Source organism: Neolamprologus brichardi, chromosome 3 (assembly GCF_056152115.1).
Source record: "Neolamprologus brichardi isolate AB-2024 chromosome 3, ASM5615211v1, whole genome shotgun sequence".
In the NCBI taxonomy this organism is placed as follows: domain Eukaryota; kingdom Metazoa; phylum Chordata; class Actinopteri; order Cichliformes; family Cichlidae; genus Neolamprologus; species Neolamprologus brichardi.
This window is the reverse complement of record NC_142106.1, coordinates 44,348,427-44,373,005: the sequence shown is the minus strand read 5'-3', so window position 1 is coordinate 44,373,005 and position 24,579 is coordinate 44,348,427. Positions and strand designations below refer to the sequence as shown.

Below are 24,579 nucleotides of genomic sequence, written 5' to 3'. Positions count from 1 at the left end.
AATAAAAGTGAATATTCTGTTTCCCCTGTAGGCTGTACACCAATGGTTAAAAGGCCTGATTTCTTTGTCAATTTACTGTTATTTGTGGATGGAGTAGGTGAATGGCATTTGTCCTCCAGTACGTATGTGTGACAAAGCCAGATAAAGCACAAACAGGGCACATTCCTCACACACATCCTCTCAAACTGGCAGTCAGTGCTGCTGCTGTCCTGCATCGCATGTTTGAATCTCTATATCAAACATTTTTGTAAGGAGTTGTTAGTTTGCTTTGCAGCATACTTTATTAGCACACACAAGGTTGCAGTAACAGTACTCTCAACGGCTGCAGCTCTCCCACTGCCAGTCGTACAGCATCTGCTGCTGTAATAAATCTAATTTAAACCTGAGTTGTCTGACTGAAATAGATTTATGTGATTATCAATGGTTGTGCAGGTTAATTACCTGAAAGTCACAAAGGAAAAATAATTACCACTTGTTTGTCTTGTGAAACTTGTGGAATATTATCAATGAATCCACCCCACTAAAAAGTAGATGGGTTAGTAATTTCCACTCAAAGTGCATCTTTCTAGAAGTGTCACAGCCGGGCGCGCTGGTGTGTTTGTGGAGTGGACCCAAAAGCAGACACCGGAGAAATAACCAAATGTTTCAACAAAAAGCGAGCCTTTATCACAGCTATTACAAGAAAAGAGAACAACAAGGCGAGGCAAAATAAGGGCAAAACTAAACCTAAACTGGGACTGAACACTGGCACAAATAATCATGACGCCACAGGGGAAGCAAAACTAAACACAACGAACATGGAAACAAGACTTTCAAAATTAAACAGGAAACCTACATAGACAAGGAGGTAACACATGACAAACGGAAAAAGACTCAAAAACAAGGAGACATTGACAATAACCTAAACTAGACTAAACTTCAACTAAGATGAATTAATAATAACCTCAGAACTTAACATTATCTCATAAGTAATCCAAAACAACAACAAAAAAAATAACTCAAAAATGGTGGGTCAGAGATCCAGCCCCTGACAAGAAGACTTATACATTTAATGAAGCATATTCAGAGAACACTTATTTTCACTAAGCCTTCTTCTAGTATTCACACTCTGTAACTCTGTCACACTCTGATGGATACATTGGAGGCAACTCATGGTTCAGTGTCATGGAGAAGGATGCTTCGGCATGTGGACAGGTATACCTGGGTAACTAATCTTCCAATTGGCAGACAAACCATTCTACCACCTGAGCCACAGCAGCAGAAAGAAAGACAGAGCATACATTTACAGTATGCCATACAGGTAAAATCACAAATGCAGTTCCTAAGTGGGAATCATTCCAATTTAACCAGTATGAAACTACAAAAACATCTATATAACAAGATAAGACTGCAGCTATTTCAAAGGAGATTCAAAGAAATAACTACATGATGTACAAATGTCCATCTTTATTTGTTTATAGCCGAGTAAACACATTCATCGTCGGTGTTGTTTCTCTGTGTTCTTGATCTCTTGGGGATTTTAATGCTTAAAGCAGCATAATGAAGGCTGTCAGCATGCTGGTACCCCTGTCAAAATGTGTAAAAGTAGATAAGAACATGATTTCAGATTTAAACAATGGCCATAACACAAAAGACTGTAAAAAGTTTGTTGAAGAGCACTTTAACAAGTCATTTAAAAAAATATATTCACCTCCGAACTTGTTGTGGGGCCTGAAAATCTTGCTTGAGATTCTGTTTGTGAAACATTGATTTAATTGAAAAGCCAACTTTAGCTAAAACCAGTCTAAGCTGTTACCTAACAGACTCCACTTACCTGTCGATTGGTGTCTGTTTCTTTTGTTTATCTTGTACAGCAAGTATCCCAGTAAAACACTGAGGATGGAGCTGAATGTCAAAGCTCCGCTCAAGAAATACACCAAGCCCTGAGAATTAAAGGTGCCTGCAACACACCAGAAACAGAGCTTTTTCTTATATCGTATATCTCTATATCTTTAAATATTGATAAAGTGAGCAACAGGTAGAAAAGGTTACTCACCTTTAGGCTCCAGCTTGGTCCCATTTCCAAATAGTATGCGTCCACATGAGGCAACAGCACAGTAGTAGGTCCCAGCATGAGAAACACTCAGGTTACTCATTGCCAAGCTGTAGACACAGGTGTGCGTTTGTGTGCTGGGTTTGTTATCACACTGATCATTTCTGCCCAAATGTGTGTAAATGAGTCCAGGATGGGATTCGTCTGAGTCTTTGAACCAGTAAACACTGTGCTCTCCATCACAGGTCCCAGTGTGTACTGTACAGTTCAGGGTCACGGAGCCTCCTGGCTGGATGGTCTCAGATGCTGACTGCTGGACCACAGCTTTGATGTTCACACCTGAACCTTTTACACTGATGATGATGTTTTCTAAAAAGGTTAAAGTGTATGAATACTGAACACAGTAGTAAGTAGCTGAGTCTGAAACTTGCAAATCTTTGATTGTCAAGTGATATTTGCCGTCTTGTGTATCCAGTGTGAAGCGAGGGTTGTTCTTGAGCTCTTCACTAAAAGAGTTGTTCGCATTATATTTGAAAAAGTGAGAGATGATCTTTGGTTTTTGTCCCAGATTTTGCTTAAACCAGAACACTCTTGCAGAAACGTGAGCATCATATAAACATTTCAATGTCACTTTTCCACCAACTTGAGCTGATATGAAACGAGACTCTCGATGTTCAGATGAGAACATTTGCGACTCTGTCATCTGAACTGTAGTGGAATTGAAGAAAAAAACAATGCACTTTCAGTTAAACGTAAAAACCTAACAACACAAAAATCTGAATCTACAGTAATGGAACTTACCCATTTTTCCCAATAACAGACACAGAAGACCGAAGAAAAAAACTGAAGACACCATTGTGGTGAGATTCTCGTGTAAAATGAAGGTTACTGATAGCTGCTCCACTTTTGAGAGGCAACAATGTGTTTGATTGGCCAGCCAAAGGTGACACAGTATCTACTGTATGGAACTCACGATCACGCGTTTACTGCCGCCTGTAGTGGAAAATACAGTATGATATCTGAGAGGAATTATACCTTTTTTGGAATTACAAACAGATCTAAAAGTATTGAAAGTTGAGTTTGGTCTACATTAGGTTTGTTATACTATATAAATGGGATCAAAGCAGAAGCTGCTCTGACCCAGTTGCATTTGATTTTCAAGTTTGATAATGATGTGTTTTTCATTGTAATAGTTGATTCTCATTTCTAGCATATGCCATGCTGTAAAACACATTTAATTTAAAAGATGTGATGAGTAATAATTTGAGTATACAGAATTAAGCTCGTTGTGGATAACAGTAGGGTAAACCAGAAAACAGCAGCACACGGGCCCAGAAAGAGATCATTAGGAATATCAACATGAATACATTCACACAGGATTTTGGTATTTTAAATTCAGTATTATAACATCTTTGCTCTTAAGTTGCAGGAATGCAATGTAACATTTGTCATTTATGTTATTTTACTCTTTACTCTACTGCTGTTTGAATAATGATTATCATACATCATTTTCAATAATGGTTTTGTATTCCGGATAAAAAGTTTCTGAGCTCATGAGTTGCAGCATGAAATAAACAAGACCTGTGGAAAACTTACGTTTTGGGGTGTTTACAGCAAGTGGACCTTAGGTCGTGATGTATGTGTGAGCGTAACAACACATCCTGCTGAAACCACAAAGGCCGTTGCACTGACACGTCTAAACAGAAAAATGGTAAAAGGCACTGTGTTTGACAGGATGCACCCACTTTTAGCTTTCTGTGCCGGTTTGTCATAGACTCAAATGTTTACAGCAAAGACATTTTAAATTTGTGTCAAAGCTGTCTGTCAACGATGTTTTGCTAAAACAACATGACCAATGGGATGAGATTTACTTGCTTTCATCCTTCAATTGACAATAATTTGTCAGCTCTCCTTGTCCTATTTTAACTGACTCTGCTGTCAGACCATGTGCCTGAACTTGGGTCACCTTTTAAGGCCACAGGTTTGTTGCTTTTCTTCACACATCAGTATCCAGGCATTCCCCATCCTCTATTAGCCATAAACAGTTTAATCTCTTTTAACAGTCAAAGCACTTTAGACTATATGTTATATTATTGGAAGTGCTTCACTCTTTCTTATGCAATTCCACCTCAACATTGACTTTTTTCCCCCAAATCCATGCTAATGTTCCTCAATCTCAACTAACCCTACTTGAAAAATGTTGTCACCTAGTGCATCTTCCTATTCCCTAGAGTCTTGCCTCATAAACAAATCCTTCTCTGCCGAAACAAAGCAGTCATAACACTTCATAAGAATCTGGCTTTGTACCTGCCAATAATAACAAGCATGTCGTTTCCTTAATGCAAATTCCAATTTGATATCCGCAAATACTTGCAATCGACATAAATGGTAAATAGTTCACATTATTCGACTGGGTATATTCTTTTGCTGAAACAACCTCTCCTCATTTCAGCATATTACCCCTGATCATTTGTTCTGCAAGAGATTCAGTAGTGACCTCTCACATGGCATACCTTCCTAAATCTTGATGAAGTTATCCTTGCCATGTGCCAGCAAAAAGTAGTCATATTGACAACAAATATTTACCGTAATCCTCCTTTACACACCCAACCCAGTGCAGGCTTAACCACGATTAAAATCAGTGAAGCTGAGAACAAGAGACTTGGTGTTAGTGAGAGTATTCACCATGAGGTCTAGAGAAAAGGTTAGGTGCTATCTATTTACTTAATTATTTTTGCAAGCTAAGTTGCAATCTAAAGCAAAATGGAGGAAAAACTGAAAATACAATGTAGTCGTACTTTAGGACTTATTAATATTAAACACAGTTCAGAGCTAGTTATTACTTTATGACGGGCATTTAAATTAACTGTCCTATACAAAACGTGCAGTGCTACGTATTGGCTGCATTTTGGGGGCAATAGTTGTATAGAACTTAAAATTGGAGCATAAGTTTTTAAAATTTAAGATTTATATCAATTGTGCTAATACAGTATGTCAAAATGAAAAGAATAACAGCGGATTCAGGCATGTGAGTTTGTGCTGAAAAGACTGATACCAAACAAGGGCATATAAATAGCTTTTAATGGTGAAAAATGAAGGTAAAATTAATAGTCAAAAATGGCCAATTATACCCTGGAACCCAATAAATATGAAAAATTAGGTTTAAATTTTCAGTCAAAAATTTTTTCATGACAGTGCAGATTTGTGCAATTTTTGTAAATTATTTCTAAATAAAAAAAAAACTACACATCCGTATGTGTAAAGAAAAGACTTTTCATTTTGCCATCCCATTTGATTTCCCTGCCACCTTTTGTATTTAGGATAACAGATTAAGTCTAGTACTTTCTATACTTAACTTGGCAGCAGAATTACTGCATTTCATGATCCGTTCTCTTGAAGAGACAAGCTTGGCTTAATTCTCTCATACACAATAATAATAATCTCAATAATAAGACATGTTATCACTGAATTGAAATGGCACACATATATTGTCTCAAGCTTAAAGGTCTTTTAGTCTTTATTATGTTTACTGATCTTCAAAAACATTAAATTTACAAAAATAAAATCAAAAATTAAAAGACTGTTGGCAGAGAATGAGGATTAAAAAATAAGTGAATACTGACATTTGTCTCTCATGATTCCTTCATTATTTCATCTTTAGCTTCAAACTACAGTGACGTTACAAATGTGATTAACTACCAAAAAAAAATATATTCTGAACATGACCCAACATAAAAAAGAAATACTACATTTCAAACACTGTGTCTTCTCTGCGTACTAATGCTTTACACTATAGTACACACATTCACTCCAGGTGTGATCCTTCTGACTTCTTGATCTGTTGCGCAGGTTGACAGTTGAAGATGGAAAATAGAGTCGTTCTGCCTCTTGGAAAGCCTGGCAACAAAATACTTATTAATAAAAATATGTCCACAGATTGACTTTTGCGTAGAAAAATGGTAACTGAATAGTTACTGGTAATACGTCACCGTTGCATCTGCTTTGGGGAGACTTGCTTGCGATTCTACAAGAACAACAAAAGTTTCTTATATTTATAATTCTGGAATAATTTGCAAGTTAAAAAAAACTAAACATTAGTTACCAGGAGATTTGCAGATGCATTTCTTGCTGATCGCACACACTGAGAAAGCCAGAAATACACTCAGGATGGAGATGACTGCAAAGGTGCCGATCCGGAAAACATTATCTGCATGAAGTCAGACAGTTTAGACAACTGGGTGGGACCTACTGTGGTTTTAGTAAACTCAGTCTTAATGTTACTCACGTTCAAAGTCCAGTTTTGTTCCATTTCCAAACAGTATGTGTCCACATGAGGCGACAGCACAGTAGTAGGTCCCAGCATGAGACAGATTCAGGTTATTCATTGGCAAGTTGTAGACACAGGTGTGTGTTTGTGTCTTAGCTTCTTTCTCACACTGATCGTTCCCACCCCAATGTGTGTAAATGAGTCCAGGATGGGACTGAGAATGGGATTCGTCTGAGTTTTTGAACCAGTACACACTGTGTTCTTCATCACAGGTCCCAGTGTGTACCGTACAGTTCAGAGTCACAGAGTCTCCTTGCTGGATGATCTCAGAAGCTGACTGTTGGACCACAGCTTGGACGTTTGACTCTGCATCGTTAACAATAACAGTAATGCTTTCTGAAAATGTTAATCTGTATAAATAAGAGGTCATACAGTAGTAAGTCGCTGAGTCTGAAATTTGTAAATTTCCGATCATCAAGTGGTTTTTGCCATTTTCAGTATCCAGTGAAAAGCGGGGATTATTCTTGAATTCGCCAAAAAATGTGTTATTTTTTTCATATATGTAGGAGTAAGAGATGAGCTTTGGTTTCTGTCCAAGAGGTTGTTTATACCAGTAAAGCCTTGCAGCAACCTCACCTTCGTAGAAACATTTCAAAATCAAGTTGTCTCTCGTTTCACGTGACACAAAAGCGCTCTTCTGATGATCAGATGAGGACAGCTCTAGATCAGTCAAATGAGCAGAATTGAAATATAAAATAAAGCAAATGTAAGGCAAACGTGAAAGAATTCAATATTCTTAGAGAGGAGAAATGAACCTACAAGCACACAACTCACCCAGAGTCCTCGATAACAGTATTGCAAAATAAAAAGCCAGCAGTGAAAAAGCCATTGCGCAGAAAATTGCTGTGTGAAAAAAAGGAAGGAAAAAACCCTCTTTTCTACTCTTTATAGGCAGGACTGTGTTTGATTGGCCGACTAAATGTGACGCTGCGCTGTATGTGCTACTTAGGAAATGCAACGTGCTCACTGGAAACAATAGTATCACGTTTTGTTTTTTCTAATAATAAATGCTGACACTGTGAGATGCCTATTAAGCACAACATTTTTAAAAAGGGTGAAAGAGCATAGTAACTGTCATTTACGTTCTACAGCCTAGAATAGAACAATAAAAAAGTAAAGTGAAGGTGGTGGATTTTGCAAAAGTTGCCAAATAGAATTTAATGAAAATTGGTGGATTTTTTGGGACAATATCTGTATCACTGTTAAACTGGCCATTGGCCTTGGGGAAGCATATCCTTAGGAAATTTATATACAAAACTGAATTACTCATATAGTGTAGTTTGCAGCATAAAACAAGTAGTTTGTTTTAAAACTCCAGAATTTGATGTTATACTGCTGACATAATAATCTAAATATGAACTTATATTCACTTTATACACTGATGTTTATATTGGCGTTTTTGAGTGTTTCCTTAGTCTTGCATCTTAAACATTTTTGTGTCTGCATAATACTTAACATCCTGTCAAAAACAGTAAATGGCTATGCACTGACAGAGGAAAGAACATATGATTTCAGTCAGTTTCTACGAATTTTTTTTTTTTTTATTTCAGAATCAGGTCATTTCCCGCTTGTAACCACAAAGATCACACAATAGATAATACAGCCAAGTAGTTACACAATACTAAAGCCTGTCTAAGCTTAAAGAGATCTTATCTTTAAACCGAAAACCACGATTTAAAGACCAATATCAAAAGAATATTTCCAACTTCACAATGCATCTTCAATGAGATTCTTAACAACAAAAACAAAAACATAAAGCTCTGGTGTGAATCTTTGCGCTAGAGTAAAATTCCTCCTATGATCTCGATTAGTTGGATGACTTGAACTCAAAGCTACATTACAGAGGTTGTTTGAACTTTGACAAATAATAACAGATATGTCCGAAAAAAAAAAAGAATAAGTGCAATTTGTCTTGTATTGGGGAAAACCTGGGGTATTCACACAACTCTTTTTAATCCCTTTTGAGTATCTCAAATCCAACCCGGTCTTCACAGTACTCCTCACAGCAGCTGAGCAAAACACACTGAGGTGAGTTTAAGCATGAATCACAAATGGAACAGCTTTGAAACCACATGTGGTGCAGGGATTTGGCACTTTGTGAAAACTCCAGCTTAAGTAGCCAGGGTGACGTTGGCCGCAAGACAGCAAAACTAAGAGGGAATTCATTACAATGTTCCTTAAATGTGAAGTCTAGTGTTGGTAGGGATGGGTACCGGTATCTGGTGTCATGATGGCACTGGTTCTGAAATAAACGGTAGTAACCAGACCGAAAAGCAGCGCACATTTGCTTTTTTTTTCCTGAACTGGGATACGCTTTAGATTCTAGCCAATCATTTTACGTTTCCAAGGATAGTAGGCGGGTCCAGGTACATACGTTCTTTTAGAGCAGAGCTACAGATTAAAAATGCCCAAGGCGAAGCGGTCAAAAGTCTGGCTATACTTCACAGCAAAAGATGCAAACTCAGCAGCCTGCAACAAGTGCTTTAAGCTGATACTGTGATACTGTGCAAAAGAGGTAACACCTCAAATCTGATGAAACACCTGGCGACGCATAGCGCTTTTTTAAAAGTCGAGAAATGCGCCGTATTTGATAGCTTGCTGCGAGACCTCACACCGTGCACATCTACTGCGGGTGTGGTGCCTGTTATTGGACCCGGAGTTAGCAACATCCCCCAAAAACCCGAAGAGTAGAGTCCTGGCCCCTAGCCCTGCCAGTGTAGCAGAAATGATGACGCATGATGATGGCAGCAGCAGCAGCCGTTCTTCTTTGCGTGAGTAGCTTAATGTTGTTCGTGTGTAATTTACGTTGAGTAGGCTAACCACGTTATTACATTAGTGCATGTAAGGTGAACTAGCAAACACCGTCATAGCTACATGCGGCTGTCTTCTTGTTTGATGGCAGATACTCCCTTCACCCTGACCAAAAAGGCTAAAATGACCAAAGAAAAAGTGGAAAACAGTTAAACATGAGAGGTTTTTGGACAAAGTTTGTTTTTTCCATTGTTTAAGCACTGCTTCCAGCCAAGAGTGATACCATATATGCCCCATAGCTGCAGAAAAGGCTAACATTGTTATCTTTTTACAAAAAAAAAAACAAAACAGCTGAACATGAGAGGTTTTAGGACAAACTTTGTGTTCTCCATTCTTTAAGCACTGGTTTGAGCACCGTTTAAGCACCGGCACCGTTTCAAAAGTATCGTATGGCACCGGTATCAGATAAAACCTAAACGATACCCATCCCTAAGTGTTGGTCTTCTCTTGCAGGTGGTTCAGTGAATTTAGTTCAGAAAGTGATGAAACCAGCAGTTTATGAATCTGTGAGATTTATGCTTTCAGCACCCTGTGGCATGATCGTGTATCGTGGCATGATCGTGTGATTTGCGCTTTGTGTTTACATCCTTTTACCTGCTCTTTAACCATTTACTGTTTTACAGTAGCTGTGTTTTGTGACTTTTTTTAGCTTTTAGTTGAGATTCTGACATTTCTCTGAATATCACACAGCTATATTTAAATAACAGATCTGGTGGTACATTCCAGATGTTCTCCCTCTCTCCCCCATTACTGGGGGCATTGAGTTTCAATGGATTAAATGCAGAACTAAAGATGGAGTGAAATACAAAATAAGCTTTTATCACTGTCTGTTCAGGATAAATGTTCAGAATAATCTAAGGGAAAACAGAAAAAATACAAGGAAAAAACAAACACAAAGTAATGAGGTTAGGGGAAATAGGATGAATGCACAGCAGTAGCAAATCAGGGATAATGAGACATGGGAAGTTATTCAGTACAAGGTACGTACGGCTATCAAAATAAAACAGGAAGTAACCAACAAGGGAATATCTAACACAGAGGCTGAGATTTAATGGGAAAGTCAGGGAATCAGATAAAAAAACAAAACTCAAGGAATTATTACAACTAATTAAAAACCCATAATATTAAGGTACTAGAACAAAAGTAGCCACCCTTTGCTTTGTTGACAGCACTGAAAACCCTTGGCCTTCTCGCAAATGGTTTCATTTCACATTTGTGCCTTGTCAGCGTTCATTTGTGAAATTTGTTGCCTTCTCAATGTTGTTGGGACCATCAGTTGTGTTGTACAGAAGTCAGGTTGGTACACAGCTGACAGCCCTATTTGACAACTGTTAGAATTCATATTATGGCAAGAACCAATCAGATAAAGTAAAGAGAAACGACAGTCCATTTTTACTTTAAGAACCTAAGTTTGGTCAGTCTGGAAAATTCCTAAAACTTTGAATGTGTCCCCAAGTGCAGTCGCAAAAACCATCAAGGGCTACGATGAAACTGGCTCACATAGGGACCGCCCCAGAGTCGCCTCTGTTGCAAAGGATAAATTCCTCAGAAATCACAAGTTAACCCTTTAAAGCCGGTCGGAGCGGGCACGCTCCGTTTTGCATAACTATTTTTAAATACCTGTAGAACCGGAACCATGTAAGCTAACGCAATAATCAAAGGAGCTTGCAAAGAAAAGCATCTGGACTTCTTTAAGTTGCTTGAAGATGTTTCACCTCTCATCCGAGAAGCTTCTTCAGTTCTAGGGTCAAATGGTCGGGAGTCCCAGATTTAAACCTAGAGGGAGTATCCCCCCCAAAGAGGGACAAAAGGACCCCCTGATGATCCTCTAATCACATGAGCCAAGGTGTGAAACTGGGTGTGGGTCCCAATCAGCCAGGGTTTCGGGTGAGCTCATTGTGAAACCTGGCCCCACCTTATCATGCGAATTCCTGAGGTCGGATGGCCCAGGATGTGAGTGGGCGTTAAGGCGTCTGGGGAGGAAACTCAAAACTGGATTATAGATGTCAGACAGTTGGTGTCGTAAACCACCACCTCTGTTCAAAGATGGTCGCTCACAGTGGACATAGATGGTTTCTTTCACTCCTCTTTCAAACCATCTGTCCTCTCTGTCCAAAATGTGAACATTGGCATCCTCGAAAGAGTGACCTTTGACCTTTAGATGCAGATGGACTGCTGAGTCTAGCCCTGTGGAGGTGGGGCATGATAAGGTGGGGGCCAGGTTTCACAATGAGCTCACCCAAAACCCTGGCTGATTGGGACCCACACCCATTTTCACACCTTGGCTCAGGCAATTAGGGGGTCCTTTTGTCCCTCTGTGGGGGGAAACTCCCACTGGGTTTAAATCTGGGACTCTCCGCCATTTGACCTTAGAACTGAAGAAGCTTCTCGATGTCTTCAAGCAACTTAAAGAAGTCCAGACACTTTACTTTGAAAGCTCCTTTGACTACGATGACCTGGATGACTGAGAACCTTCACAGACTAACGCAATAATTTTTTTTGCATATGAAACCGGAGTTGTACTTACATTTTATGCCATCAGCTTTTCCAAAGTCATAGTTTCCTTCCACACATGGCTTTGCAAAAACTGCATAAAAAGCACTTGCAGCAACAAAAACATAATATTCCAGAAACACGCTTTGCAGATCCGATCCGCTGTTCATAACACTTCCTAGTTGGAATAGACGTCAGCGCAAACTATCACATGTCCGCCATTAACTGCCTGAAACCGGAAGTGATGTCATTTCGCGGAAAATGTAGTTTTCAATTTTTTTGTACTTTATTGCACTTTTTTGCAATTTATGTAGTTATAACTTATTATGGACTTAATGCTTACATATTATTAAAATTTGGGCTATGACGGTTGATGTATAACAACTTGCTCCCAAAAACAGCACTATAGCATGTAAAAATATAAAGATAAACTCTGCCGAACTTGGTTCTATGATAGGTCTTAAAGGGTTAAAAGCAACTCATGTATGTATAGATATAGACATGCATACCAGGAGCCAAGCCATTGGAGAGATTTAAAAACAACTAACAGAACCTTAAAATCAACTCTGCATTTAACTGTCAGCCAAAGTAAAAATGCAAATATCAGAGTAATACTCTCTCTCTCTTTTTGGTACCTGTCAGTAGCTGCAAGTACTTCGCTTACAGCTGCAAGGTGGGACAGGCTATTCAGAATCAGAATACTTTATTAATCCCTATGGAAAGTATGTATTTACAGTTGCTCCAAGACAATAAGAACAGTAACATGCTGAACATGTGAACATGCTAAATTAAATAATACAATATATTACAAAGTTTACAAAATATAAGAACTAGCTATAATAAATACAAATAGCTAAATTATAAATATCCAGAACATACAGAGAAACTGCATGTATATGATTGACATTTTACTTTAAAATGAGAATTTTGTTATTTGTTATTTTCACTGTAGAGACCTCAGTTGGCTTAGAGGATAGAGACGACTCTGGAATCCTGTCGAGGTTGATCAAGATCAGAGGTCAGATTTACTGAAAATCTTATGAACATAATAACTCCTTTCTACTAAAATTCTTGGATGACTTTGAATATTTGTGAGGTCAGGGGGAATGTGTTCTTAAATTCTTGTGAACACCATAAATTAAGAACTTAGAATTCAGTGAGCTTGACCTACAGGTCAAGGTCAAAGATCAGGTTTTTCTAAGTGTTGGGAATGTGACTCAAGAAGAATGTCACTTGGTATTTTCAAATTTATACAATACATCTAGTAGGGGGCTGAGGGATTGCACTAGTAGCCACCAGTATATTTTTTTAGAAAAAGGTGTATATAATCATTTTACTGGTTCATCTTCTATTTGCTGTGACCTATCTCTTGACAACGCTCTGCTATAGCTTCAAATTGATTGCAGCAAATTCCTAGATTGGCTCTGGTACTAATCTGTATAGTACCTGAAGTAGCCACACTGGCTCAAAACACAAGATCATTGATGTTGCACTGACAGAGATAAAATGAAAAAGATCTACAGCCATAGCCTAGCAGCTTTATTTAGTCACAGTGCTGTTTTTTTACTAAATGTAAATGTCTAAAATCCAACACATTGGTTCAAAAAAGGAGGAAAAAACTGAAACCTTGCAATTTGTTTGTAGTCTGGCACAAAAACTTCATTCATGCAGTTTTTTTTACAACCTTGAGATCAAATATTTAGTAAAACAAATACATACTGTTCAGAAATGTATATGTATTTAAAAGTAATCATTCCTCAAGTAACAGCCAATGAATCCTGTTGGAATATGGATGGGAGACAAGCAGGACATGCATTTGCCCGATTTTCCAGTTGCAATTGGGCTAGAATGTTAGTACTGGTCATAAATTGTATTGAACAGAATGTAGAATTGTTTTGTCTGCTCGACATTGAAATGTTGAAATGTCCATATTTACTGCTTTATGCTGGAGTACACACATTCACTCTTGCTGTTGTCTTTCTGTCTTCTTGACTTGTTAAGTTTTTTAGCACTTAAAGCTGCATAATGGAGGCTGTCTGCATCTTGACAAGCCTGTCAAGAGAATATGCAAAAGTCATTTGAGAGATTTCCTTCACAGAAATTTAGCATTGTTTATTAGTAAGTAACTGGGATTTTATTTACCTCTGAATTTGTTGTTGAAGGAGTTGGTAATCGTGCACGAGACTCTAATAGACAAAGACAAAAAATACTCAGATCCAAAGACTAAAAGATAAATGTAACAAATTTAAGCTATCAGGCACAAGCAGTACCACATACCTGGGCAAAGGCAGTTGTTTCTCTTCATTGTCTTGCATACTGAGAAAACCAGTAGGAGAACCAGGATGGTACTGAATGCCAAAGCTCCACTCAAGTAGTACACCAAGACAAGAAAATCTGCCTCACCTGCAGTTAGCCAGTCATCAGAAAGAGATTTTTAGCTTGTCTTATCTTCTCACAAAAAGTGATCAGAATTGACTGTAAATGACTCTTCAGTACTCACGGCTGAGATCCAATCTGGTCCCGTTTCCGAACACTATGTGTCCACATGAATCAACAGCACAGTAGTAGGTCCCAGCATGAGACATGTTCAGATCCTTCATTGGCAGGTTGTAGACACAGGCGTCTGCTTGTGGGTTAGTTTTCGTCCTACAATGATCATTTTTGCCTCCATAAGTGTAAATCAGTCCTGGACGAGATGCTTCTGTTTCTTTGAACCAGTAAACACTGTGTTCTTCATCACAGGTCCCAGTGTGTACCGTGCAGTTCAAAGTCACAGAGCCTCCTGGCTGGATGCTCTCAGATGGTGACTGATGGACTAAAGCTGGGTTTTTCAAACCTGCCTCCCTTACTTTGACAATGGTACCCTCTGCAAAAGTTAACACAAATCTATAGCTGCATGCACAGTAGTAAGTAGCTGAGTCATTGATTTTCAAATCTGAAATTTTCAAGTTATTTCTTCTGTTTTCTGTATCCAGTGTGAACCGTGGGTTGTTCAGGAATTCATCATGAAAAGTGATTTTTGTATCGTACACATAGAACGTAGAGATTAGCCTCGGTTTCTGTCCCAGAGTTTGCTTATACCACAAGATCCACGCTGAATCGTCACCTTCATAGAAACAATGCAAATTAACATTTTCTCCAACATCAGCTAAGATAAAATCTTTTTCTTGATAAACAGATGCCTGTGGTTGCAGATGGGTCTTCTGGACTACAATAAAAATCAAAATAAAAGCAAATGAAGAGTCAGTTCAACATATTCATTTCCTTAAGAGGTGAAAACTTGAAGAGATGTTAAAAAGAACAGAAACAGAACTTACCCATTTTCCCCAGGAACAAACATGTCAGATAAAAGACAAACTTTGCAGGTGTCATCGTGTTCAAATCGTTGTGTCAAATGAAAAGAATCTTGATGCTTTCTCCACTCTGAAGACCCAAGACTGATCTTGATTGGCCAGTCTACAGTGACACTGTACATCCTACTGTGGAAACATAATCACATGTTCACAACCACCTATGTTGTAAAGTTCATAATATCATGAGCATATATGAAGAACATTGAGGCTCTTGACTAGTGCAGTATATGTTCACTAAGGAAAATTACATTAATGTCATTAGTTTCATTTAGTTCAGTATTTTGCACTGAACCATGATTATTTAGAGTGTGCATTGTAATTGTCCAAATGGCTTATTAAAGCAGAAAGACCAACGTATTTGACAATTTTTAAATCACAAATTGAAATCATTGCTTGGATATGCATCCCAAATACTTTTTAAATTAATCTTTTATTTCACTTTTAAATTTTATGTGAAATTCAATTATTTTTATAGAAATGCTTGTTTTGAAATGTGTTGTTTTTTCTTTGCTTTGAACAGCAGGGAACCAAAAGCTGTGTTAGGGTAGTAAGATAGTGGTACAAACACAACCCACACACAAAACCTCCAAATGTGCATAGGTATAATGGGAGTGGTCGTAATGGTAATGCAATTCAAGGGATGTGATTTCATCAGCTGAATAGTTTTAAATTATCTGCCAAGGAACTTGGATGTTATGTTAGATTTACTTTTGTTTGTAATATAGTAATATAATAATAGTCTGTTCTCTTCATTGATGTAAATATTACTCTAAATATTTCACCCAAGTAGTATTACGATACCTGAAAATCCACCACTTTTGGTGGCATGTTTAAAGGTGCTAATGGTGTATTTATGTGGGTGTGGAACTACCTTTACATCCTGCACAAAAACCACATGAGCTGCTGCACAGACAGAGACTGACAGAGTTTGAAAACAAACATATGAGGGGAAAGATGTTGGTGTGGTGACCACTTCTTCTTTTCTGCATTCACACTGATGCAAGTCAAAGCTCGTAGCTGTAGAGCACTTGACTATTATGGTTCATCTTGAAAGCTATCCAATTTGAATGAGTATTTTAAAATGATTTTATCTTGTGTTTCCTCAGCCCAGTAGCCAGAGCTGTGTGCCTGTGTTTGTCAGATTCTAGAGACTTAGTTATGGACACTTTGTTCTCCTTCTTAACCACAGAGGATCTGTCTCTCATGAAACCCTTCTGCAGCCAGTAAGCATCATCCTGGGCTTCCCTGATTTTGGCTTCCAACCTTCTTTTTGAATGGAAGGTTATCTTTACATGCTTTTTTGATCTTATACCCAAATGTTAATAGTATTAAGGTGCGACAGTGGCACACTCAATGGTTTCTGTCATACTGGTACTGGGGATGGTGAGTAGAGCTGTGTTAATGTCTGCAAGATTTTCTTCTGGTAGAAGTTTGTCAGTGAGACAGTTAAGTCATGGACATTTCTGTAGAAGAAGCGTTATATATAAGAGGTTGTTGGGTTTCATCTATATCAGGGGTCTCAAACTCAATTTAGCTGGGGGCCGCTGAAGGCACAGTCAGCTTGAGGCTGGGTTGCATAAGGTTTTCCACAAGAAAAGTATTGTTAAAAAATTCCCATAGTCTCAAATCTATTATCTATAACACAAAAATAAATGAGTTAATAAGTTGTGGTTTCTTCAGTCTTCTATATTTGCTGTATTCAGATTCAAATGTCTGTATTAACAGTTCTTTAACCTCTAACCTTCTTTTGAACATGAATGGAACAGTGAAGAACATGAACTGTTCATCTGAACGTGTCTCGCCTACTCCTTGCAGCTAGAGACCTGGCAGGGCTTCCTTTCGCATAGCCCAGCCACATTTTCAATCAATCCATCAATCACCTTTAGTTATAAAACACTTTAAACCAACCACAGCTGACACAAAGCGCTGTACATTGGAACCATAAAATAAAATTACAGAACATATAAATAAAAGGCAAATAAAAGAAAGAAAAAAATAATTAATTAAATAACTAATTTCATTTCAACTGAAAACTAAGTCTCACTGAGATTAAAAGCCAAAGAATAAAAGTGGGTTTTGAGACGGGATTTAAAAGTGGACAGAGAAGGGCCCTCTCTAACATGCCAGGGCGAATTATTCCATAATTTTCGAGCCACGATAGAGAAGGCCCCGTCCCCTCTGAGTTTCCTCCTGAATCTCGGTACCTCCAGGAGCAGCTGGTCAGCTGACCTGAGAGACCGACAGGGCCAAACAAGCTTTAATATCCGGTCGTTAAGTCTGACGTCACTAGCCGTGTCTGGACCTAAACTCCGCTGCAGGTCCATTTATCAAACGATCACTATGGCATTACTGAGAGTTGAAAAACTGTCTAAAGTCTTTCATCTTTAATAAAATGATCAGCGTTCTGCTCTACCAGGTGTAACAATTGAGTTTAACATCCAGGTATCCATGAAAACGGAAGTTATGACATTTAACGGAGTTAGAAGTTAGCAGGAAGTTAGCTCGCTAGCTTCTATCTAAATACAATATAGCATGTCCTGACTGCGGGGTTTTGGAAACAAATTAAAACGTACAGCTCTGTTATCACTTCCAACATAAATGAAGACAGAAAACTAAATAGCAGTGACGTTTGTAGGGTTACTGAAGTTTGGCTAGCTGGTATATAATGATGTGCTACGTGACCGCTAGCGACACAACTATGTTAGCATAATATAAACAAGCTAACTTTTTTTCCACTCGATAAAAGTTAACGTGAGTGTTCTCGGTGGTCAGGAACAAATGTAATCGCATGGCAGGATGCTGTAAAAGGACCAAACTTCATCAAGGAGAACAACTGAGATAATCCATCCACAATACGAGGTTAGTCATTCATATACTGCTGCATGGGCTGGGCTGTAGTTACATCCTAAGGTTTTAAAAACTGAGCTTAAATAAATGATTAGTGGTAATAAAAGCCGAGGGAGGTCAACAGTGATCACTGACTGTTTTAGGAGCTTTTTGAGATTAAATAGAAGAAAATACATAACATTAAACATGTTAACAACACAAAAGCCATATTAAACGCAGACTACTTTAGGCCCGGAAGTAGGATTCGTCAGGTCATCACTTAACGACCGGATAGGCATGTCATGAGAGGTTTGGCCTGAGGGAGGAAGCAGTTGAGACCCTCAGTATGTCTTAAAGATGTTCATCAGTAAGTCTGGTCCTGTACTTGGACTTATTGAAGTTCAAGGTGGAGAAGAGCTTTTCGCTGAAGTACGTGCTTCTAAAAAGGCACATGGGCCGCTTGAACACTCAGGAAAGCCGAAGGAAGCTAGGGGTCAGTTCTCTCAAAAAATGCTCAAGCTAGTCGGCTTTTCCACTCACCTCCCTGATCTTCACTTTGAGTTGACTACAGCTTAATGAGCTTCATTTGAAGCACAGAAGGGGCATCATTATCAAAGGAGAAGGGGCTAGCAAAAATTTGAAATGTGACTCTGTGCGTCTTGAAGTCTGCAAATCTGTGATCAAATTCCTCCTGTAGCCTCAAAATGACATCAACATACTTCTCACCACTGAGTAGTGTTCCTGCATCCACAAGTGCCTTGCAATGCTGGGAAATTTCAGGAACGTCTTGTGGAGAATGCTTTCTTGTTGTCATAGGCAGCACTGACAAGTTGCCCCTGGCCTTGTAATTTCTTGTTCAGTACATTAAGCTTATATCTGATATCAACAAGAAAAGCTAAGTCCACGAGCCATTTGGGATCACTTAGCACAGGAAAAGCCACTCCATCTTTCTCCATGAAGGCTTTCACTTCTGCTGTCAACTCCAAAAAATCTTTTCAATATGTTTCCCCTGCTGAGCCAATGTGCTTCAGTGAAGTAGAGCACATCCTATATTGTGACCCCACTTCCTCTAAAAAAGCACGGAACCCTTCAGTGCTTTAAGCTCCTGGATCTGATTTGGTTGATGCATTTTGCAATGTTTACATCACTTTGTCAAAATCCAGGGGTTTGCTGCAAAGGACCTGATGATGGATAATGCAGTGCAGAGCAATAGCCTCCTCCACACCCTCCTTACCAGTCCATTTTTCCTCCCCGTCATTGATGGCGTTCCATCAGTTGTTATTCCAACAAACCTCTTCCATGGCATCACACAGCTTGTGACATATCTCCTGAGCGGTGGTCTGGCCATGCATTGGAATTGCTATAAGCAAGTCCTCCATCACTTCAAAGCAGTCCTCAACACCTCGGACCTACACTGCGAGCTGAGCAGTATTGGTTATATCTTTGGTTTAATCAAGAGCGACTGAAACATTTGGCTTTCTCGCACAGTTGGTCTTAAATGTCACTTGACAGGTCAGAAATGCGATCTTATACGGTGTTGGCAGAAATGCTGATGTTGCTAAACTGACCTTTCTTTTCTGGACAGACTATATTTGCTGCCTGCAATATGCACTTTTGACAAATTCTCTTTTGTGAATGTCTTTCCTGCTTTAGCAATCATCTCACTAACCACATAGCTAGCTTTCACTGCTGCATTATTCTTTTTGGTTGCTTTCTTGAAGAAATCTTGTAGCCTCAGTAGATGTTTGAAGACTGGCAACCTGGTTGGCTCTCTCGTCTCCCTGGTATTTTGCATACACCGCAGCATGTCTAGTTGTGTAATGACATTTCAAATTGTATTCCTTGTGCACTGCAACTTTCTCTGTGCAAATATGACACGCTGCTGTGCTCAACAAAGAAATATTGCATTTCTCACTTATCCTGAAATTGTCTGTGCTCATCACCAACCTTTCTCTTCACTGCAGGGTTTGAAAAAGAAGTGTTTGGGGCTATGCAATATGTACATAATTCTACTTGGTGTCACTGTCACATTGAGTTTCAATCCAATGTTTAGCCAAAGCACGGGGAACGTCTAAATGCATAGTGAACGACATTAACACCATGGCATTTGTAGATGGTAGAATGTAGAGGGTTAGCGAGAACAAGAAGGCGACTGTTCACAGACTGTTATCCTGTTATCCGCCGTGCTGTTGTTACAGGGAAAAGAAAGCAGAAATGACACCTGCTGTTGTTGATGTCATTTGTTTTGACTACTTTTACAATATATATAAATATATGTAATGTACATTGTATGAGGACATGCACCTATGCCACCGGCATGTTGGTTGGCACTTTTGCCTCACAGCTAGAAAGTCCATTGTTCAATTCCACCATCAGACCAGGGTCTTTCTGTGTGGAGTTTGCATGTTCTCCTTGTGTTTGTGTGGGTTCTCTCTGGGTACTCCAGCTTTCTCCCACAGTTCCACAACTTAAGTAAGCTCCAAGACTCACAAAGAGCAATAATTTGAAGCAAATGCTTTCTGTATCAGTCTCTCACACTGTTGTGGAGAAATTTTGGCCCACTCTTCCTTACAATTTTGCTTTAGTTCATCACAGTTCATGCGTTCCTCTCTTGCAGAACCTTGGTTCTTTTGTCATTTAGCTGTTCCGTTGTAGATTTGCTATGTTTGGGTCACTGTCCTGTTGCATAATACAGTTAAAGCCAAGCTTTAGCTGTTGGACACGCCTGACATTGACCCCCCCCTCCTCAAATAATCAACACCCCTTCAACTTGACAGTTATTCCCAGGTGTTTTGTGCTGATGCTATGTTTGGTTTTCAATGACTGTGGTGTTGTGCCAAACACATCCATTTTGATTTACTCTGTTTAATAGACATTATTGTACAAGACATGTTGTTTGTTCTAATGCAACTTCCCAAAAATATCCCACGCTGATGGGTTCCTTTTAAAGGGGACTTTTTTCCTGGCAACCCTTCAAAAAACCTAATCTTGGTCTGTTTTTTGTGATCATGTTCTCATGAACATTTCATATGCTAACTGAAAGTTTTTGGCTTTGTAGAGGTGGTCACACTTACTGATCACCTAATGAAGTGTGTTTCACTGTCAGCACCTGGCAGCTACTTACGCTTAGTTCCTTTGAAAGCAAAATCCGAGACTAGTGATAATAACCTACAGAGAAACAAAATCTCAACAACAAACCTTTGGTGTTTAAACTACATGTGCAGTATTTAGAGTTGTTAAAGTGTCAAAATCCTCCAATAATTATTGGCAGCTTTTCTGGCAACAGCCATCTCCTAATTCCACTGCTGGTCTGGGATAAGTGAGGACTGTCACATGTACTGTACGATACACAGGGAGCAACCAGATACCCAAAAGAAGTAAACACGCATGCGCTCAAGTTCTTCATAATGACATTTACTTTATTTTGTGATTAAACACATGGCAAGAATTCCAGAGCATTAAACAAAATGCATCAAAATCAAGAAATTTGTGATATATTTCATCTGTCAAGTCTATAAATCACTTTAAAGGAATAATATTAGGATATCCATCATGAAATTCCAAACAAACAAAAAAAACGACTCAGAAACCGTTTTTAAGATCAAAATTGTACAAGTACTTCTCTGTAACAACTATAAAGAAAGCAAAAGACAGTCATTGCTTTACACTGGAGTACACACATTCACTCATGGTGTCATCCTTAAGTCTTCTTGATTGTTTTGTCTGGTTTACACGTAAAGCAGCATAATGCAGGCTGTCTGCATCGTTGTAACCCTGCTAACAAAATATTATATTAATACGTTGTAACTGCTTCACATGTGCATTGTACTGGAAGATTTGTGCTTGTGAAAGTTACACTCCAGTGATATTTACCTCTGCATTGGTTGTGTGGGGAGATGACTGTCCTACATGAGACTCTGAAGGTAAAAGTTGAAGAAAAAGTTATTTTTACTAAAGAAAAAAAATACAGATTAAGCTTCTAGCAATGAAAATACACTGTACCTGAATATTGGCTGCAGTTTCTCCCATTCATCTTGCATATCAGGAAAGCCAGAAAGCCAGAAAGAACCATGACGAATATCAAAGCACCACCCAAAAAATACACCAAACCCAGTGAGTCCTCGTTCCCTGTAAAATGTGAAAACAAGTTCACAACTTAAACCTTTTTTACAAAGTTAAAATAAATACTATTGAGTAAAATCAGATCATTCCTGGTAGAAAATCTGCTCACTTTGAAAGTCCAACTTTGTCCCATTCCCTGTTGGGGGGGATCTACAGTATTTTTAGTAAGCTTAGCCTTGACGTTACTCACGTTCAAAGTCCAGTTTTGTCCCCTTTCCAAACAGTATGTGTCCACATGAGGCAACAGCACAGTAGTAGATCCCAGCATGAGACAGATTCAGACCATTCATCGACAGGGTGTAGACGCAGGTGTTAGTTTGTGTTTTAGTTTTTCTCTCGCACTGATCATTCCCGCCTCCATGGGTGTAAATGAGTCCTGTTTGTTGAGATTCTTCTGTTTTTCTGAACCAGTAAATGCTGCGTTCTCCATCACAGGTCCCAGTATGTACTGTACAGTTTAGAGTCACAGAGCCTCCAGGCTGGATGGTTTCAGAAGCTGACTGCTGGACTAAAGCTTTGATGCTCAAACCTTGACTCTTTACAATGACTTTGGTACCCTCTCCAAATTCAAACACAAATGAAAGACCACTTGCACAGAAGTAAGTTGCTGTATCTGTGATTTGTACGTTGGAAATTTGTAAGTGATTTATACCCACATCAGTTTCCAACGTAAAGCGTGGATTGTCCTTGAACTCATCATAAAAAGTTCCATTTTTGTCAAATTTATAGGTATTGGAAATAAGCTGTAGCTTCTGCCCCAGTAGTTGCTTGTACCAGTAATACTTTGCAGCATCACTGTCATGAAAACATCGCAAAATCAACGTGTCTCCAACATTAGCAGATATCAATCCTTTCTCTTGATGTAAATTTCTGGGTTGTTTTAAATGATTCATCTGAGCTAAATGGGGTAAAGAGCAGAATTATTTTGAACCAGAATGATACATTTAAAACATAAATAGTTGTTCTTGTTTTTTAAATAAAATGCAACTTACTAAATTCCACCAAGAAGAGGCATGTCAGATAGAAGACCAGCTTCGGAGGTGTCATCTTGTTGAAATTGCCGTGTTGAGTGAAAAGCACTGCTCTACATCCTCACTCTCTTCAGAGACAAGACTGTTCTCATTGGCCAGGAGGGTAGATGATCACATCCACCTACAGAAGCAATCTTAGCTCTATAAGAATCAGTTGGGTGAAACTATATGACGTACTTTAAGGCTTCTGACACTTTTTCAAATCACTTATAAATAATTTACCTTTAGGCAACATATTCGAATAGAAAGCAGAGTTCTTTGGCACTAGAATTAACATCATATTGTTCTACAGAATAACTGCAGTCAGTAATTATATACATGGCTTATCCTGTGAAAGTATATTTCTAGGAATCAGCAACACATTGCAAGGCATTAAACAACCCGTCTGTAAAAGTGAACTAAAAAAAACAGTTTCCAGTTTTTTATCCCATAGATTTTATATAAAAGATTGAATTAGCAAGCGTGACATTATCCATTAGCCAGCAAAGCCCCATTGCAAATTTTCAAGTTAAGTATTTTGACTGTCAACATCTTGATTCTTTTAAACTGGATTCGATAAGTCACTGGTGGCTTTGACTGACTGAGATAAGCCAGCCTACCCCGGTACCGGGGTCAGTGGAGCTCAAGAGGTAACCCTCCATGACGTCAAGCCTTTTATGAAAACATCAACACGTGTGTTGACACAGAAACCTTAGAATCTCAGCTAAATGCTAATATAAACCATTTCTACCGAGAAAACAAGCGATGATTAAAAGAGCAGTTAAGTAAATGAGCAAAAGTCTTCTAAACACACACAACTGAGCCAAGAATTCTCCAGACTTTATGTAACAATGTAAACAATAGCTAATTAGCTATCTTAGTTCTCACCGATTCCAAAACAGCGAGTTTCAAAATTCACTAAACCAGCAGCAAAAGAAGACCACAAATGTGCTAAGACAGAAATTTGCTTACCAGACTGGTTTCCTCCGCTGTAACCAATAGCCGCTGTAGTTCCGGATAATGGCTGCGGTAACACAATGCATCAGAGCAACTTCCATCAATAATCGCCATCTTAGGCCCAGTTATGGACACGTGACTGGACAGATGCCGCGTGTCATAAATTTGGGGTCACGTGGGGTCTGGTCTTGCAAATTCTGTTGATCGAGGTGATGTGAACGTGGCATCATTACTGTGATTCTATTGGCTCAAATGATTAAAAAAAGGTGTCAATCACACAAATCGTCCAATAGAAGCCAAAGCTACAGCTCCTCAGAGTTTAAAGCGCCAGAGGCTGTTTAACCTTTCCATGCGCATGGCAGAAAGGGTACGCTGCCTGTGAATGTGTGTTTAATTCTTCAAAAATATTTTTTTAAAAAACAAGCATTTTTAGGCATGTTAATGAAAATAAATAATTTCTGCTGTTCCATACTCTTGTACGGTGTCCGAGGTGTGCCAAAATTGGTCAAACCAGGATGATGTTTATATGTTGATTGAGGTCTTCTGGAATCTGGTCCTTTGAAAACAACGAACAATCTTTGTGTATTCATAAGTTTGAAATAATAATAATGCTGAGCATGAATGCTGTTTTTGGAGAAAACCCTTAGG

The 24,579-nt window shown here is 38.7% G+C and overlaps 4 protein-coding genes across 9 annotated transcripts; all 4 read right to left on the bottom strand.

The window, feature by feature from the left end:
- Positions 1–1,377: 1,377 nt before the first annotated feature.
- On the bottom strand, positions 1,378–2,750 carry LOC102777040 (uncharacterized). 3 transcript variants are annotated; one of them, XM_087839388.1, is made up of 4 exons: positions 2,036–2,750; positions 1,814–1,939; positions 1,691–1,731; positions 1,378–1,557 (listed from the first exon to the last, which is right to left on the bottom strand). In XM_087839388.1, the coding sequence occupies exons 1-4, from the start codon at positions 2,733–2,735 to the stop codon at positions 1,447–1,449; spliced, it is 978 nt and encodes a 325-aa protein (XP_087695514.1). In that variant the 5' UTR covers positions 2,736–2,750; the 3' UTR covers positions 1,378–1,446. The 3 variants fall into 3 exon arrangements, with proteins under 3 accessions (XP_087695514.1, XP_087695515.1, XP_087695513.1); XM_087839389.1 differs by having other exon boundaries at positions 1,378–1,560; positions 1,685–1,710; XM_087839387.1 differs by having other exon boundaries at positions 1,378–1,566; positions 2,036–2,740.
- A 2,792-nt stretch (positions 2,751–5,542) lies between these two features.
- Positions 5,543–7,199, bottom strand: LOC102796325 (uncharacterized). Of its 2 annotated transcripts, XM_006807181.3 has the most exons (6): positions 7,134–7,199; positions 6,936–7,019; positions 6,318–6,665; positions 6,135–6,239; positions 6,022–6,056; positions 5,543–5,929 (listed from the first exon to the last, which is right to left on the bottom strand). In XM_006807181.3, the coding sequence occupies exons 1-6, from the start codon at positions 7,186–7,188 to the stop codon at positions 5,810–5,812; spliced, it is 747 nt and encodes a 248-aa protein (XP_006807244.2). In that variant the 5' UTR covers positions 7,189–7,199; the 3' UTR covers positions 5,543–5,809. The 2 variants fall into 2 exon arrangements, with proteins under 2 accessions (XP_006807244.2, XP_035770915.2); XM_035915022.2 differs by having other exon boundaries at positions 6,318–7,019.
- Positions 7,200–13,594: 6,395 nt separating this feature from the next.
- On the bottom strand, positions 13,595–15,038 carry LOC102796625 (uncharacterized). 2 transcript variants are annotated; one of them, XM_087839385.1, is made up of 5 exons: positions 14,981–15,038; positions 14,164–14,871; positions 13,941–14,057; positions 13,806–13,849; positions 13,595–13,715 (listed from the first exon to the last, which is right to left on the bottom strand). In XM_087839385.1, the coding sequence occupies exons 1-5, from the start codon at positions 15,033–15,035 to the stop codon at positions 13,596–13,598; spliced, it is 1,044 nt and encodes a 347-aa protein (XP_087695511.1). In that variant the 5' UTR covers positions 15,036–15,038; the 3' UTR covers position 13,595. The 2 variants fall into 2 exon arrangements, with proteins under 2 accessions (XP_087695511.1, XP_006807245.2); XM_006807182.2 differs by having other exon boundaries at positions 13,941–14,066; positions 14,981–15,035.
- A 6,434-nt stretch (positions 15,039–21,472) lies between these two features.
- On the bottom strand, positions 21,473–23,018 carry LOC102796927 (immunoglobulin kappa light chain-like). 2 transcript variants are annotated; one of them, XM_087839384.1, is made up of 5 exons: positions 22,957–23,018; positions 22,155–22,862; positions 21,845–21,970; positions 21,716–21,759; positions 21,473–21,619 (listed from the first exon to the last, which is right to left on the bottom strand). In XM_087839384.1, the coding sequence occupies exons 1-5, from the start codon at positions 23,009–23,011 to the stop codon at positions 21,497–21,499; spliced, it is 1,056 nt and encodes a 351-aa protein (XP_087695510.1). In that variant the 5' UTR covers positions 23,012–23,018; the 3' UTR covers positions 21,473–21,496. The 2 variants fall into 2 exon arrangements, with proteins under 2 accessions (XP_087695510.1, XP_006807246.2); XM_006807183.2 differs by having other exon boundaries at positions 21,473–21,616.
- Positions 23,019–24,579: the final 1,561 nt, after the last annotated feature.